The following is a 13,369-nucleotide window of genomic DNA, read 5'->3' on the forward strand; positions in this document are numbered from 1 at the left end:
GAATGTATGTGGAGGGAAGGAGGGCTCCCCGGGACCCAGGCAGCACAAGCTGCCCCCCCCCCCCCCCCCAGAGCCAGCAGGGGACCGGGTATATTCACTGGTCCCGATCGTGCATATGTAATGATCGGGTGCAGTGAATATATGAATATCTAATGAGTGGCTCTCGGCTCCAGCCCCCTGCTGGCTGTTATGTGTAAAAAAAATAATAATTTTAAATTAAATATATATTCATGTGCACATGAATAAAAATAGCATGCCCCTTCACAGAATAAAATCCCTGATTTTTTTACACCAAAATTAAAAAAAAAAACCTTTTATTTTAAAAGTTCACATTCCACTTCTCCATGAAAAGATGTCACATTGAATAGGGTGGTTCACTTTTTTAGACCAAAATTCTCCATCCAATGCGAAAAAAGCACAAATTCGCCATAAAACACGGCAAATTTTTCTCATTGAATACTGCCCATAGGGTCAACATGAACACCGGATAGGCTTCACTTGCCATGTTTTGAGCACATTTATTTCCCCCCTCCATGTTCACTGGGATGGTAAAGTATGGACATGTCCTTTTTTTTAAAAGAAAAATTGTGAAAAACTCATGTCAACCTTTTGCTTGTGTCGACCTAATGCATGTTGACCTTTTTCACTTTACGACCGAATCCCCTCTGAAAGACGTGACATCTGGAATATGAAAAAGTGGTAAACTTAACCACTCTAGAAATGCGTCCATGGGAAGGGGAATTTTCCATTTCTTCTGCTCCACCTCCGAGAGTGAGAAGGAAGAGATTCATCAGGACAACAGGAACTTCTTGTTCGGTTATGTCTAGACCTCTTAAAAAAAAAAATTCTGAGTGGAAGGTGGGAAAACCATGGGGTCCTTCTTTTTCTTAAAGAAAGGGACCTCAGAAGAGGGCTGGGTATCTGCGACCTTAATTTATAATGGTCAGTCCCAATGACTTACGCAGACTATCCACTCCGGCCTTAGTCATGTGATTTTCCTGCACGGAAAATGTGTGCTCTACCAAGTGTCTTCTCCTAACGACTCTTCCAGGAAACTCCTTCTGTGAAAAAACAGAGGGCTTGCACCTATAAAACCTTAGGTTGAACCAACCAATCGGGCGCAAACACTCTATTTCATCCTTGGAAAAAGAGATTATATTAAACAGTTGGACGGCTGCTCCCAATTAACAAATTGGAGGGTTTGTTGGGATGGAACAATAAACAGATGGACACATGTGAATACACACATGTATTCAGAGAGCGCCACACAATTGGAATTAATTCAAAGCGTTTGTAAATTTATTGTTGTAAACATATAAAAAAAAAATGGTTATACCATAAGTACAAATTTATAATAAAAAAGACATATATTAAAAATGAAGATAAAAGGAGCAACGCATATTAGTATAAAGGTAATTGCAGCAAATAATAGTCCTAGTAATTGGTAGTGCAAATGAACTCTCCTTAGTTGTAAATTACAATTAGCTTAATCGCTCACTGTATGAAGCTTGAAGATATTTTCCAGGGAGACTGAAAGGATATTTAGTAGCTGTTTTTTTTATAGATTTTGTAAATATAGTCCATCCTGTCCGTGGAACGCTCAAGCTGCACTGTCGACTGTCGCCACCTGTTGACAATCAGCTGATGTGCTTTATACAGTAAGCGAGCAGTCCACCTTCGGCGCACAGCCAGATGGAAGCCGCTGAACTGCCGGGGACTAGGAGGAATAATGTGAGGTGCAGGTAGACTCACCCAGGCCGCTCTGGTTTTATCTCTTCTGCGAGAGAACGGCTTGCGTTGTAGATGCCAGGGCACTGGGGGTCTCCTGTTGATCACTGGCGTGGATAAGCCGGCTCCAGTTGGTAACTTAACCACTCTAGAAATGCGCCCATGGGAAGGGGAGTTTTCCATTTCTTCTGCTCCACCTCCGAGAGTGAGTAGAAGGAAGAGATTGATCAGGACAACAGGAACTTATTGTTCGTTTATGTCTAGACCTCCTTAAAAAAAACTTCTAACTGAGTGGAAGGTGGGAAAACCATGGGGTCCTTCTTTCTCTTAAAGAGAGGGACCTCAGAAGAGGGCTGGGTATCTGCGACCTTAATTTGTAATAGTCAGTCCCAATGACTTACGCAGACTATCCACTCCGGCCTGAGTCATGTGATTTTCCTGCACGGAAAATGTGTGCTCCACCAAGTGTCTTCTCCTAACGACTCTTCCAGGATACTCCTTCTGTGAAAAAACAGAGGGCTTGCATCTATGTGTGACCAAGGAACCCAGGGCCTGCTGTAGAGCGGCACAGGCTGTGATAGATCCTGAACCCATGCTAGTTTTGTACCGGGTTGTGGTACTTGTGCAAGCTGTACAGCTGCCTGAGATGCAGATGGTTCAGGCAGATGAGAAGTTACCTGCTGGGAAGCCAGCGCCTTCATGGCCGAAGATTGTGAGATTGTCCAGTTTGGTCCCATGAGGGACAGAGTTTAGAAAAGCCCTGTATGTTCTTGCTTCTAACAGGAAAAACTTTCCTTGCAGGCTGAGCAAGTGTTTGTGTGCAGCCCAAGCGTTACGATACTGTTACCCCAACACAGCCTGGTTACTGTTAAAGGTAACAGTAATCCACAATATTACAATACAGATTAAGGTATTCAAGTGATAGATATAATTGGTACTTGTTTCCTATCTGGGCGCCCAGGATTTCTACGTACGGCACCGTAATGAAATCGGATCGCATCGCATCGTACACACACACGATATTGAACGATGCGATGCGATGCGATGCGATCCGATTCGATTTCCCATAGGAAACAATGTGAAATGGCTCAATTTAGCCAAATTCTCATAGGAACAATAGTAAATGGGCCAAAAACACCCCTGAACATTGAAATGTCCCCCCAAAAGTAGTTTACGCCACCCCGCCATCAACGTGAACCCGAAGCGTGGCGAGCGCAGCGAGCCCGCGAGGGGCGGCGGTACGCGTCCTCCGACCTTTTCATGCCCTACTATCCACGTCGGCGTGGAGTGAGAATAGAATAGTGTGGCGAGCGCAGCGAGCCACCGAGCCCGAAGCGTGGCGAGCGCAGCGAGCCCCGCGAGGGGACGCGGATACCTTCACAGTTATACGCGTCCCCTCGCGGGCGACGCGGACACCTGGGAAGCCCGCGAAGGGACGCGTTTACCTGTGAAGGTATCCGTGTCCCCTCGCGGGGCGCGCTGCGCTCGCCACGCTTCGGGCTCGGTGGCTCGCTGCGCTCGCCACACTATTCTATTCTCACTCCACGCCGACGTGGATAGTAGGGCATGAAAAGGTCGGAGGACGCGTACCGCCGCCCCTCGCGGGCTCGCTGCGCTCGCCACGCTTCGGGTTCACGTTGATGGCGGGGTGGCGTCAACTACTTTTGGGGGGACATTTCAATGTTCAGGGGTGTTTTTGGCCCATTTACTATTGTTCCTATGATAATTTGGCTAAATTGAGCCATTTAACATTGTTTCCTATGGGAAATCGAATCGGATCGCATCGCATCGCATCGTTCAATATCGTGTATGTGTACGATGCGATGCGATCCGATTTCTCTACGGAGAATAGCATGGTGCGCAATTAACTTAGTGGGCGCCCAGATAGGAAACAAGTACCATATAATTTTATTATTTCTCTAACAGTATGAAAGTACCAATTCTCAAAATATAGTACACAGGTCTTTAGGAGCCTACATTTCCACAAAGAAATTAGGTTATGGACACGTTAACCTGACACCAGGACGGGGAGGTATAAGGGGGTAGAAGCTGTCACTCTTCTCCGCTGGACAGCCAGGCTCCTAATGATGTAAAATGGCCACCAAACCCAGGCCCTTATTCTGGTTGGTGCGGTCAGAGCCGCACACGGGGCTCCGACCGCACAAACCAAGGGCCGCCCACCCGACGGATCGCCACGGCCGTCCGTACACGGACGGCTGGCGATCCGCACAAAAATGGTGGAGGCTACGCCTCCACCATGGTGGGAGCTGCCCCCTGCCTTCGATGGTCGACGACCATCGAAGGCAGGCCCGCACGCCGCGGCAGCTCCCGCAAGCTCAGACCACACGGACAATCGTCCGTGTGGGAGCTTGAAAGGGGGCTGAAAGCTGACATCCGGCGACGTCAGCTTTCCGCCCCCATGTCATGGTAATGAGGGCGTCATGCCCTCATTACCATGCATACGCCCCGCGTTTTCATGGGAACGCCCATGAAACGCGGGGCGTACACATAGGGAAATGAGGGGCTGAAGCCCCTCACGCCCCTATACGCCCCCTTTGCGGCGGACGAAATCCGTCTGCGGCGAAGGGGGCTGCACATGCGCAGAATGACCTCTGCGCATGTGCAGAACAAAAACATCGGCGGTACGGCCGCACGCGGGCCGTACCGAGCCGAGTAGAATAAGGGCCCCAGTGAGGAGGGAGGAGATATTTCCCTTGGTGGGAAACCTAGGTCAGGACACAGCCAAGGGAATGGAGCTACAAGAAGGGAACCATCCCCTCCTGGAACCCCAAGGACGCCGCTTTAATAATCCCTAGTAAATGGCCTATAATCACTGGTTGTCTAGCGGTTGCTCAGAGAGAATGGAGCACCGCTACCAGGTCTGCTGGTATCAAACCACACCAGTACTGGGAGGTGGTCGGTAAGGGTGGCTTTAAGGTCCATCCGCCAGGAGGGGATACGGTCACTAGGTCTACAAGCATTAGGTCGACATGACTGAAGGTCAACATGGGTTATTAGGTCGACATGTTAAAGGTTGACAGTCAAAAGGTCAACATGGGGTTTTTCACTTTTTTTTGAGCTGACGTGCCGACATGCAGTATTTCATGCCCTACCATCCACTAGGACATAGTGGGAGAATAAAATAGTGTGCCTGAAGCATGGAGAGCACACGTGGTGCTACGTTTCAGTGTCCATGTCAACTGTGTTGACATTCGGGGGCAAAAAAGTGAAAAATAAAAACATGTCGACCTTTTGACTGGCGATCTTCCCCATATCGACCTAATGACCCTGTCGACCTAAGCCATGTCGACCCAGTGGTGTCGACCTAATGCTTGTCGACCTAGTTGCTGTCTATCCAATGATTTATACCTGCCAGAAGGATGTGGCTTATTAAATAGTGTCTAGATAGACAGTCAATAGCTCAACCCCAAAAGGTCAAAATGCAATAGGTCGACAGGGTCAGAGTGTTGACATGGAAAAGGTAGAAACATAAAAAGTGTTTCACTATTTTTTTTTTGTATACAACTGTGGACATGGACCCATAATTAGTGGTAGCTACTCTCGTCGACATGGATGGGGAAGTAAGAACAAGCCAGTTTAAAAATAGACATAGGAATAACAGATGCTCAGGCAAAAATTGTAAAACTATGTGTTCAAACGCTAGAAGCCTAGGAGACAAAATTCCTGAGCTAATTGCAATACTGACAAAGGATGACCTAGACATTGTGGCTATTACAGAGACATGGTGTAATGAGAATCATGACTGGGACATAGCTATACCAGGATACAATTTATTTCGGAAGGACAGAATGGGAAGAATCGGAGGAGGGGTAGCAATGTATGTAAAGAAAAGCATAAATACTACTTTAATACAAAACATTGAAGAAAAAACTGAGGCCCTTTGGGTGACCATAGAAATGGGGGAGAAGGACACTATTCGCACTGGGGTAATCTATAGGCCACCAGGCCAGGGGCAGGATTTGGACAGGAGCCTATTGCTTGATGTCACTAAAATGGCTTTAAAAGGAGAGGTCATAATCATGGGAGACTTTAATCTACCTGATGTGAATTGGGAGGAGTCTTTTGCAAGATCATCTACAAGTGGCAAATTTCTAAATTCCCTACAGGGAGCATCGCTCAAGCAATTGGTGAGGGAGCCTACTCGCAAAGACTCAATATTAGATTTAATACTCACAAATGGTGACAGGATATCAGACATATATGTGGGTGAGAACCTGGGATCCAGTGATCATCAAGCAGTATGGTTTAGTATCAAGGCAGGGTCCAACTCCAGTCACACAAAAACTAAGGTGTTGGATATTAGGAATGCTGACTTTGCAAAAAATGGGGAGATGTTTAAGCGATTCATTAACGGATTGGATGAACTTGAAAGGAGTACAGGAGAGGTGGAGAAAATTTAAAAGTGCAATACTAAATGCAACGGACCTTTATATCAAAAGGGTTAAGAAAAGTACCAGGAAAAGGAAGCCAGTGTGGTTTACTAAAGAGATATCAACTAGTGTAAAAGCAAAAAAGATGGCCTTTAGGACATACAAGCAGACTCAAAATAATAACGACAAAGAAGTGTATCTTGCCAGACACAAAGAGGCTAAGAAAGTGATCAGGCGTGCCAAGGCACAAGCTGAGGAGAAAATGGCTCAGTCGGTAGATAAAGGAAACAAAACTTTTTTTGGGATATCATATCTTTAGGTTAGCAATACTATTCTTATACTTATGCTGCAATTTATGCTGTCAATATATTTCTGTATACTCTGTCATTCCACTATGATGATATTTTACTGTAAGCCAACTGTGCCTGACATATATGTATGTCTCTGGGGGTTATGTTTATGTTCAGTATGCAAAAATCAATAAAAAAAAGTTGCAAGGACATTCATAAAAATAAGGTAGATGGAGGTACATTTACTAGGGAGAAAGTCCTAACAGAACTTTAAAGACTGAAAGTGGATAAATCAATGGGGCAAGACGGAGAGCATCCAAGGTTACTAAAAGAACTAAAAGATGTGTTGGTAGCGCCATTAACAGATTTATTCAACCAGTCACTAGATACAGGTGCAGTTCCAGAGGACTGGAAAAGAGCAAATGTAGTTCCACTGCACAAAAGCAGAAGCAAAGAAGAAGCAAGTAACTACAGACCAGTGAGCCTTAGTAGTAGTTGGGAAATTAATGGAAACACTATTAAAAGAAAGAATAGTGGAATACCTGTATTTTAAATTAAACAATTTACAGGATCCAGAACAGAGTGGTTTTACTGCAGGGAGCACATGCCAAACAAATCTTATTGACTTTTTTGACTCCGTAACCGAAATACTAGATGAAGGGGGGGCCGTAGATGTGGCATTTGACACTGTCCCACATCGCAGGCTGCTAAATAAACTTGAAAGTGTGGGATTGGATTATAAAACAATTAAATAGATAAGAACCTGGTTGCAGGATAGGAAACAGACAGTTGTAGTAAATTGAGTGCATTCTATGGAGGGACATGTTACCAGTGGAGTACCCCAGGGATCTGTACTTGGACCAGTGCTCTTTAATATCTTTGTTAGGGACATTGCAAATGGTATTGAAGCGCATAGGCGTGCGCACATTGAGTGTTATGGGTGCACAGGCACCCCCTAATGCTGTGCCCACCCTTATAAACACCTCCCTGAAGCTAGCAACTAGCAATACCTTTTACTAAAGACTTTTGCTTTTTAGAACTGTTTTCCATTAAAAGAAGAGCACATATTCAATTATGTGTGTATTGCATTGTTAATTTTACTAGACCATTGTCATATCACTACACACTGTACCTGTGTCATCCATAAATATTTTTGACTTTATTTGCATGTATTGTTACACAGAGTAATTAAATAAAATGAAATAGGAAGGAGATTATGGTGTGGCTGAGAGACATTTTATATTGTAGCGAGTACCAAAAGACACACCTGATTGGCAGTGTTAGACACACCCAATGGGCGTGTTAGACATGCCCAGTAGAATGGTGCACCCAGTGGCGTAACTATAGCACCGCAGCCCCCGCGGTCGCTGGGGGGGCGCTGTGCATATGGGAGCGCCGCGGTGCTATAGTAATCCCCCCGCCCCCCATCCCCCGCATACTTACCTGTCCGCGCGTCCCGGCTCCCCTCCTGGCTTCAATCAATGCTATGTAGACGGACCATGATAAAATGGCCGCCCCATAAAGCAGACTGTTCTCTGAAACTATTTGCGGTATGGGGCGGCCATTTTATTGTGGTCCGTCTGCATAGAATTTATTGGAGCCAGGAGGGGACAGGACAGGTAAGTATGCGGGGGATGGGGGGAGGGGGGCCGGACGGACGGGCGGGGAGAGGGGGCGCCCCCTCATTAACGGCGGGGGGGGGGGGCCCAAACAAAGCTCCGCCGCTGGGTGCACCCCCTAATGAAATGTGCTGCGCACGCCTATGTTGAAGGGAAAGTATGCATTTTTGCAGATGACACAAAGATGTGCAACAGAGTAGACACACCAGGAGGGGTAAATCAAATGACTGATGATCTAGGTAAACTTGAGAATTGGTCAAGAGCATGGCAACTACAGTTTAATGCTAAAAAATGCAAAATTATGCACTTGGGACTCAAAAAACAAAGGCTCAATATAGTATCAAGGGTACTATAATGGAAACTACAGATGATGAAAGAGATCTAGGAGTCACTATTTCAAGTGACTTAAAGGCAGGAAAGCAATGTAGCAAAGCAATGAGGAAGGCTAGTCAGATGCTTGGTTGCATAGGGAGAGAAATCAGTAGCAGAAAAAAATAAGTAATAATGCCACTTTATAGGTCATTGGTACGGCCTCATCTGGAATACTGTGTCCAGTTCTGGAGGCCATATCTCCAGAAGGATATAAATACATTGGAGAGTGTACAAAGAAGGGCAACTAAAATGGTGCATGGCCTACATCACAAAACTTACCTGGATAGACTAAAAGATCTTAACATGTATAGTTTGGAGCAGAGAAGGGAAAGGGGGGACATGATAGAAATCTTCAAATATATCAAGGTTTTAACATAATACAGAAGGGAAATTTTCTTCAAAGGAAAAGAAGTAATAGAACACGAGGACATGCACTGAAGCTGGAGGGAGGTAGGTTTAGGGGAAATGTTAGAAAAAATTATCGTTAGGTTTTTTGGGTCCCTGCGCACGGTGGTCGGGGTTAGCTGCTTCACTTATTGGTTGACTGGTCCAATTGGGGGTACGTAGTTCAGGGTGGGTTAAGTGTAGCGCTTGGCCCCTTCGGTGCTAGGTGTGTTTTATATCACACATCAACAAACAGCAGGGCCCTCTCCACCCTCTGTATTCTTGCAGAGCCTGCCCCTGTCTCAACAGCTGCTGACTGCTGAGTGAGAGCCGTGCATAGTCAGCACAAATAGCACAGCACATAGTTAGAAAAAATTAAGGTACTTGTTTCCTAGCACGGCGCCCATCACATCATATACCATTATACTAAATAAGGTATACGATGGTATGCAATGCAATGCGACGCGATATTGTACAATAAAATATCGCATCGTATGCCATACAATGGCATATGATGCGATCGTATACGATTTTTTATTGTACAAGCACCCTGATGGGTCCTTACAATGTTAAATGGTCCCCCATAGTCAACGCCACCCCCAGGATCAACGCCAACCCGAAGCGTGGCGAGCCCGCGAGGGGCGCCGGTACGCATCCTACGACCTTTTCATACCCCCACTATCCACGTCGGCGTGGAGTTGATTTTAGATAGTGTGGAGAGCACAGCAAGGGGACGTGGAATACATGTGAAGTAATACGCGTCCCCACGTGGGGCTCGCTGCCCTCGCCAAGCTTCGGTCTCGGTGGCTCGCTGCACTCGCCACACTATCTAATGTCAACTCCACGCCGACGTGGATAGTGGGGGTATGAAAAGGACGAAGGACGCGTACCGCTGCGCTCGCCACGCTTCGAGTTTGTGCTTCGCCTTTGTATTGATAGTGGGGGTGGCGTGGGGGTGCATTTAACATTGTAAGCACCCATCAGGGTGCTTGTACAATTTAAAAAAGCATTGCATCGTATGTGGCTATATGGCATGCGATGTGATGCGCTGGCGTACGATGGACATCGGGTGCGCCGTGCTAGGAAACAAGTACCAAAAATTACTTCACAGAAAGGGTAGTGGATAAGAGGAATAGCCTCCCATCAGAGGTGGTAGAGGCTAAGACAGTAGAACAATTTAAACATGCTTGGGATAGGCATATGAATATCCTTACAAAGAAATAAGGATTAAAAAGGGTTGAGATTAGCTGAAGGGTAAAAAAAGGGGCAGACTAGATGGGCCAAATGGTTCTTATCTGCCGTCACATTCTAGGACATATTGTCTATCTATGAACCAGAACCACCGCTGGAAATGGGAGATGGCGCAGTCAGCTGCCGTGTTGAATGTAGTAGTGTTGACTGTTGAAGTAGTTAAAAATTAAAATGATAAAATAACAAAATATAAGGTGCCTTTTACTTCAGGAACCAAGAAAAAACAGGTCGGGTATAGTGGAGGAGCAGCCTCAGTTACACTTCAGAAGTTAAACTCCTTGGTGCCTGGGTTCTCCAATCCCACTATACCCAAGGTGCCAGTATCCACCGTTGGCTGGAAGAAAAATATAAGTTTTATATACAGTACAGTATATTTTCATGTAGAAGTTTTGAATTCTTCCAAAGTCAGATGTTAAGACGATTTTTATTGGATATTCCAGATATCTGAGGAAGGTAAGCATCGCGGCAATGTATGGTTTGCAGAAGGACAGTTCAGCGCTGCGGTCGAGGCGTTTTCCATTGCACTACAGTATAGGTAAGCTGCTTCCTCTGTGTTATCTCTTTTCCATACGTCATCATAGATTATTTGCAGTGCGGCTACACAACTGGGCAGCAGCACAGTTCAAAATTCAGATAGGGGAGCAACTGCCATTTCAAACACTCACTGGCAGTTAGTATGGCCCCAATTGAATTTTGAATTGTTCTGCAGCCCCGCCTCTGGAAACGCCATTGTTTATTTATTTATTTATTTTTGCAGAAACAAGTAATCTCTGTTTTTCTATCCTTTGTTGTGCTTGTTTTTTTATGAGCATTATGAATCATTACTCCTATGTAATTGTTGTGTGTATTTCTGGTCTGTTGCTGACATCCTCTGTACAGTCTCTTCCTGGTTACTGTTTAGCAGTAACCGTAACCTGATACCAGATGGCTGTCTGTCTCGCGTGGATTACAAATAGTACTGTAGGTGTTTTGATTCCTCACACTGCCCTGCCTTCTCTCTTCCCAGCCCCAGTAACCACCTCCTGTTCAGCAACCGAGCTCTGTCCTTCAACCGCTGCGAGAAGTATGGGTGAGTAAAACATCCCAGCTGGATATGTCAGAGAAGGCTGTGTGTGCTCAGTCGGGGGAGGCCGGGAATATTGGCCCTTATTCAGAGCTGATCGCAGTACACATCTGTTCTCAAAATGGGCAAAACCTTGTGCACTGCAGGTGGGGCAGATGTTACATGTATAGAGACAGTTAGATTTGTGTGTTACTTTGTTTCTGTGCAGGATTTCAAATCATCGATGGTTTATGGCCAATGTCAAATACTTTTGCCATCGATGTGGGAGAACCAGATGCTTTCCCTACATTGATGGCAAAGGAGAGCCGATGTTTCCTTCTTCTTTTTTTTCAAGGTGCCGGGACACGGAGCATAGCTCCGCCCCCGACACCCAGAAGCCTCGCCCCCGAGTTTTGATTGGCCCATGGGCCATTCAGAGATATATAATGGATAACCATCGATAGCTAAAACTGTCGATGGTTATCCATCAAATAGTTTACTAGGTACTTGTGTGTTATCACGGCGCCCATCGCATCGCAGACCATAAGGCATGCGATGGGATGCGATGCGATTATAAATTGTATAGGCTTACAATGTTAAATGTACCTCCACGCCACCCCCAGTATGAACGTGAACCCGAAGCATGGCGAGCGAGGGGACGCGTATACCTGTGAAGTTATGCGCGTCCCCTCGTCACGCTTCGGGCTCGGTGGCTCGCTGCGCTCGCCACACTATATAAAATCAACTCCACGGCGACGTGGATAGTGGGGGTATGAAAAGGTTGGAGGACACGTACCGCCGCCCCTCGCGGGCTCGCCACGCTTCGGGTTCACGTTCATACTGGGGGTGGCGTGGGGGTGCATTTAACATTGTAAGCACCAATTAGGGTGCTTAAAAGCACCCATTAGGGTGCTTATACAATTTAACATCACATAGGGGGCTTACATCGCATCGCAGTGCATCGGGTGTATGGCATGCGATGCGATAAAAAATCGTGCAACTTAATATCGGGGGCGCCGTGATAATACACAAGTACCGTTTACTACTATCGATGGCTGGGTGCAGAATCGCCATCGATGGCGTCTGCACCGATGGCCATCCCTAGAAGTGAATACATTCCATCAGTGTTGTTTGTCACACGGACCAGACTTTGTTGACAGTCAAAAGATCAACATGAAGTTTTTCCGCACCTCTATGGGGGGAATTCAAGTTTTTATGCGCTACTGTTATGTTCCCTCATTTTGCTGAGCTGGGAACTAGTAGTATACAACTGACCATTCTCTATATGTGTTGCAGGAATGCACTGAGCGACGGGAAGAAAGCGGTTCTACTGAAAAATGATTGGCCCAAGGTAGGTGTGATCAGTGGGCGTGGTGTCCAAACTGTGGCCCTCCAGCTGTTGTACAACTAGACATCCCAGCATGCCTTGCCATAGTTTTAGCATTCCCAAGTAGCAAAACTGTGGCAAGCAGGGCCGGATTAAAGCATACCTCCCAACTTTTCATCCGAAGAAATAGGGACACTCGCGTCCGAAAAGGGGGCGTGGCGTATGCAAATGAGGGCGCGGCTTATGCTAATTAGCCGCGACCTCATTTTTATACGAGAATAGACGCTGTGCGCATAGCGTCTATTCTACTACATTGGGGGGTCTCCCAACTGCCACCCCCCGCAGCGGGACAATGCCTGCTGCGGGTGGGACAGCGGGACAGGACCCGAAAATCGGGACTGTCCCTCTAAAATCGTGACAGTTGGGAGGTATGATTAAAGCAGGGGTCAGTACCCCTGGGCCCCCCTCTAGCTAGGGGCCCCCTGTGGTTGGCATGTTATTGTTATTATTTTTTTAGCTAAAGGTTTTGTGCATGGGAGTGGGGTAGTGCTGCAGCTTCACCTATCTGCCCATACCTCCCAACTTCAGTCCGGACGAAATAGGGACACTCGCGCGTATGCAAATGAGGGTGCGGCTTATGCTAATTAGCCGCAACCTCATTTTCATACGAGAATAGACGCTGTGCACATGTGCACAGCGTCTATTCTACTACATTGGGGGGTCTCCCAACTGCCACCCCCCGCAGCGGGACAATGCCTGCCGCAGGTGGGACAGCGGGACAGGACCCGAAAATCGGGTATGATCTGCCAGTGTGACAATGATTAATGGTGCTGAGCATCGGGCACCAAGGCACACTGACTGCACAAGTGTGGAGTGCATTACTGGGAGTTGACACTTTGCACAAGAGGGCAGAGTCTGAGAGGTTTGTGCTGTACTCTGATTGGTGGAGCTCATTACATGCTTCT

General features: G+C 46.5%; 1 protein-coding gene across 1 annotated transcript in view; it reads left to right on the top strand.

Moving 5' to 3' along the window:
- The window catches only part of LOC146058692 (E3 ubiquitin-protein ligase TTC3-like), a 74,004-nt gene that overhangs the window by 57,550 nt on the left and 3,085 nt on the right, over positions 1–13,369 (top strand). Inside the window, exons 9-11 of the mRNA XM_083170952.1 lie at positions 10,476–10,570; positions 11,042–11,104; positions 12,374–12,428. Coding sequence (XP_083027078.1) covers positions 10,476–10,570; positions 11,042–11,104; positions 12,374–12,428 — 213 coding nt within the window. The remainder of the gene's footprint in view (positions 1–10,475; positions 10,571–11,041; positions 11,105–12,373; positions 12,429–13,369) is intronic.

Source organism: Crinia signifera, chromosome 2, assembly GCF_055691185.1.
Source record: "Crinia signifera chromosome 2, ASM5569118v1, whole genome shotgun sequence".
NCBI lineage: Eukaryota > Metazoa > Chordata > Amphibia > Anura > Myobatrachidae > Crinia > Crinia signifera.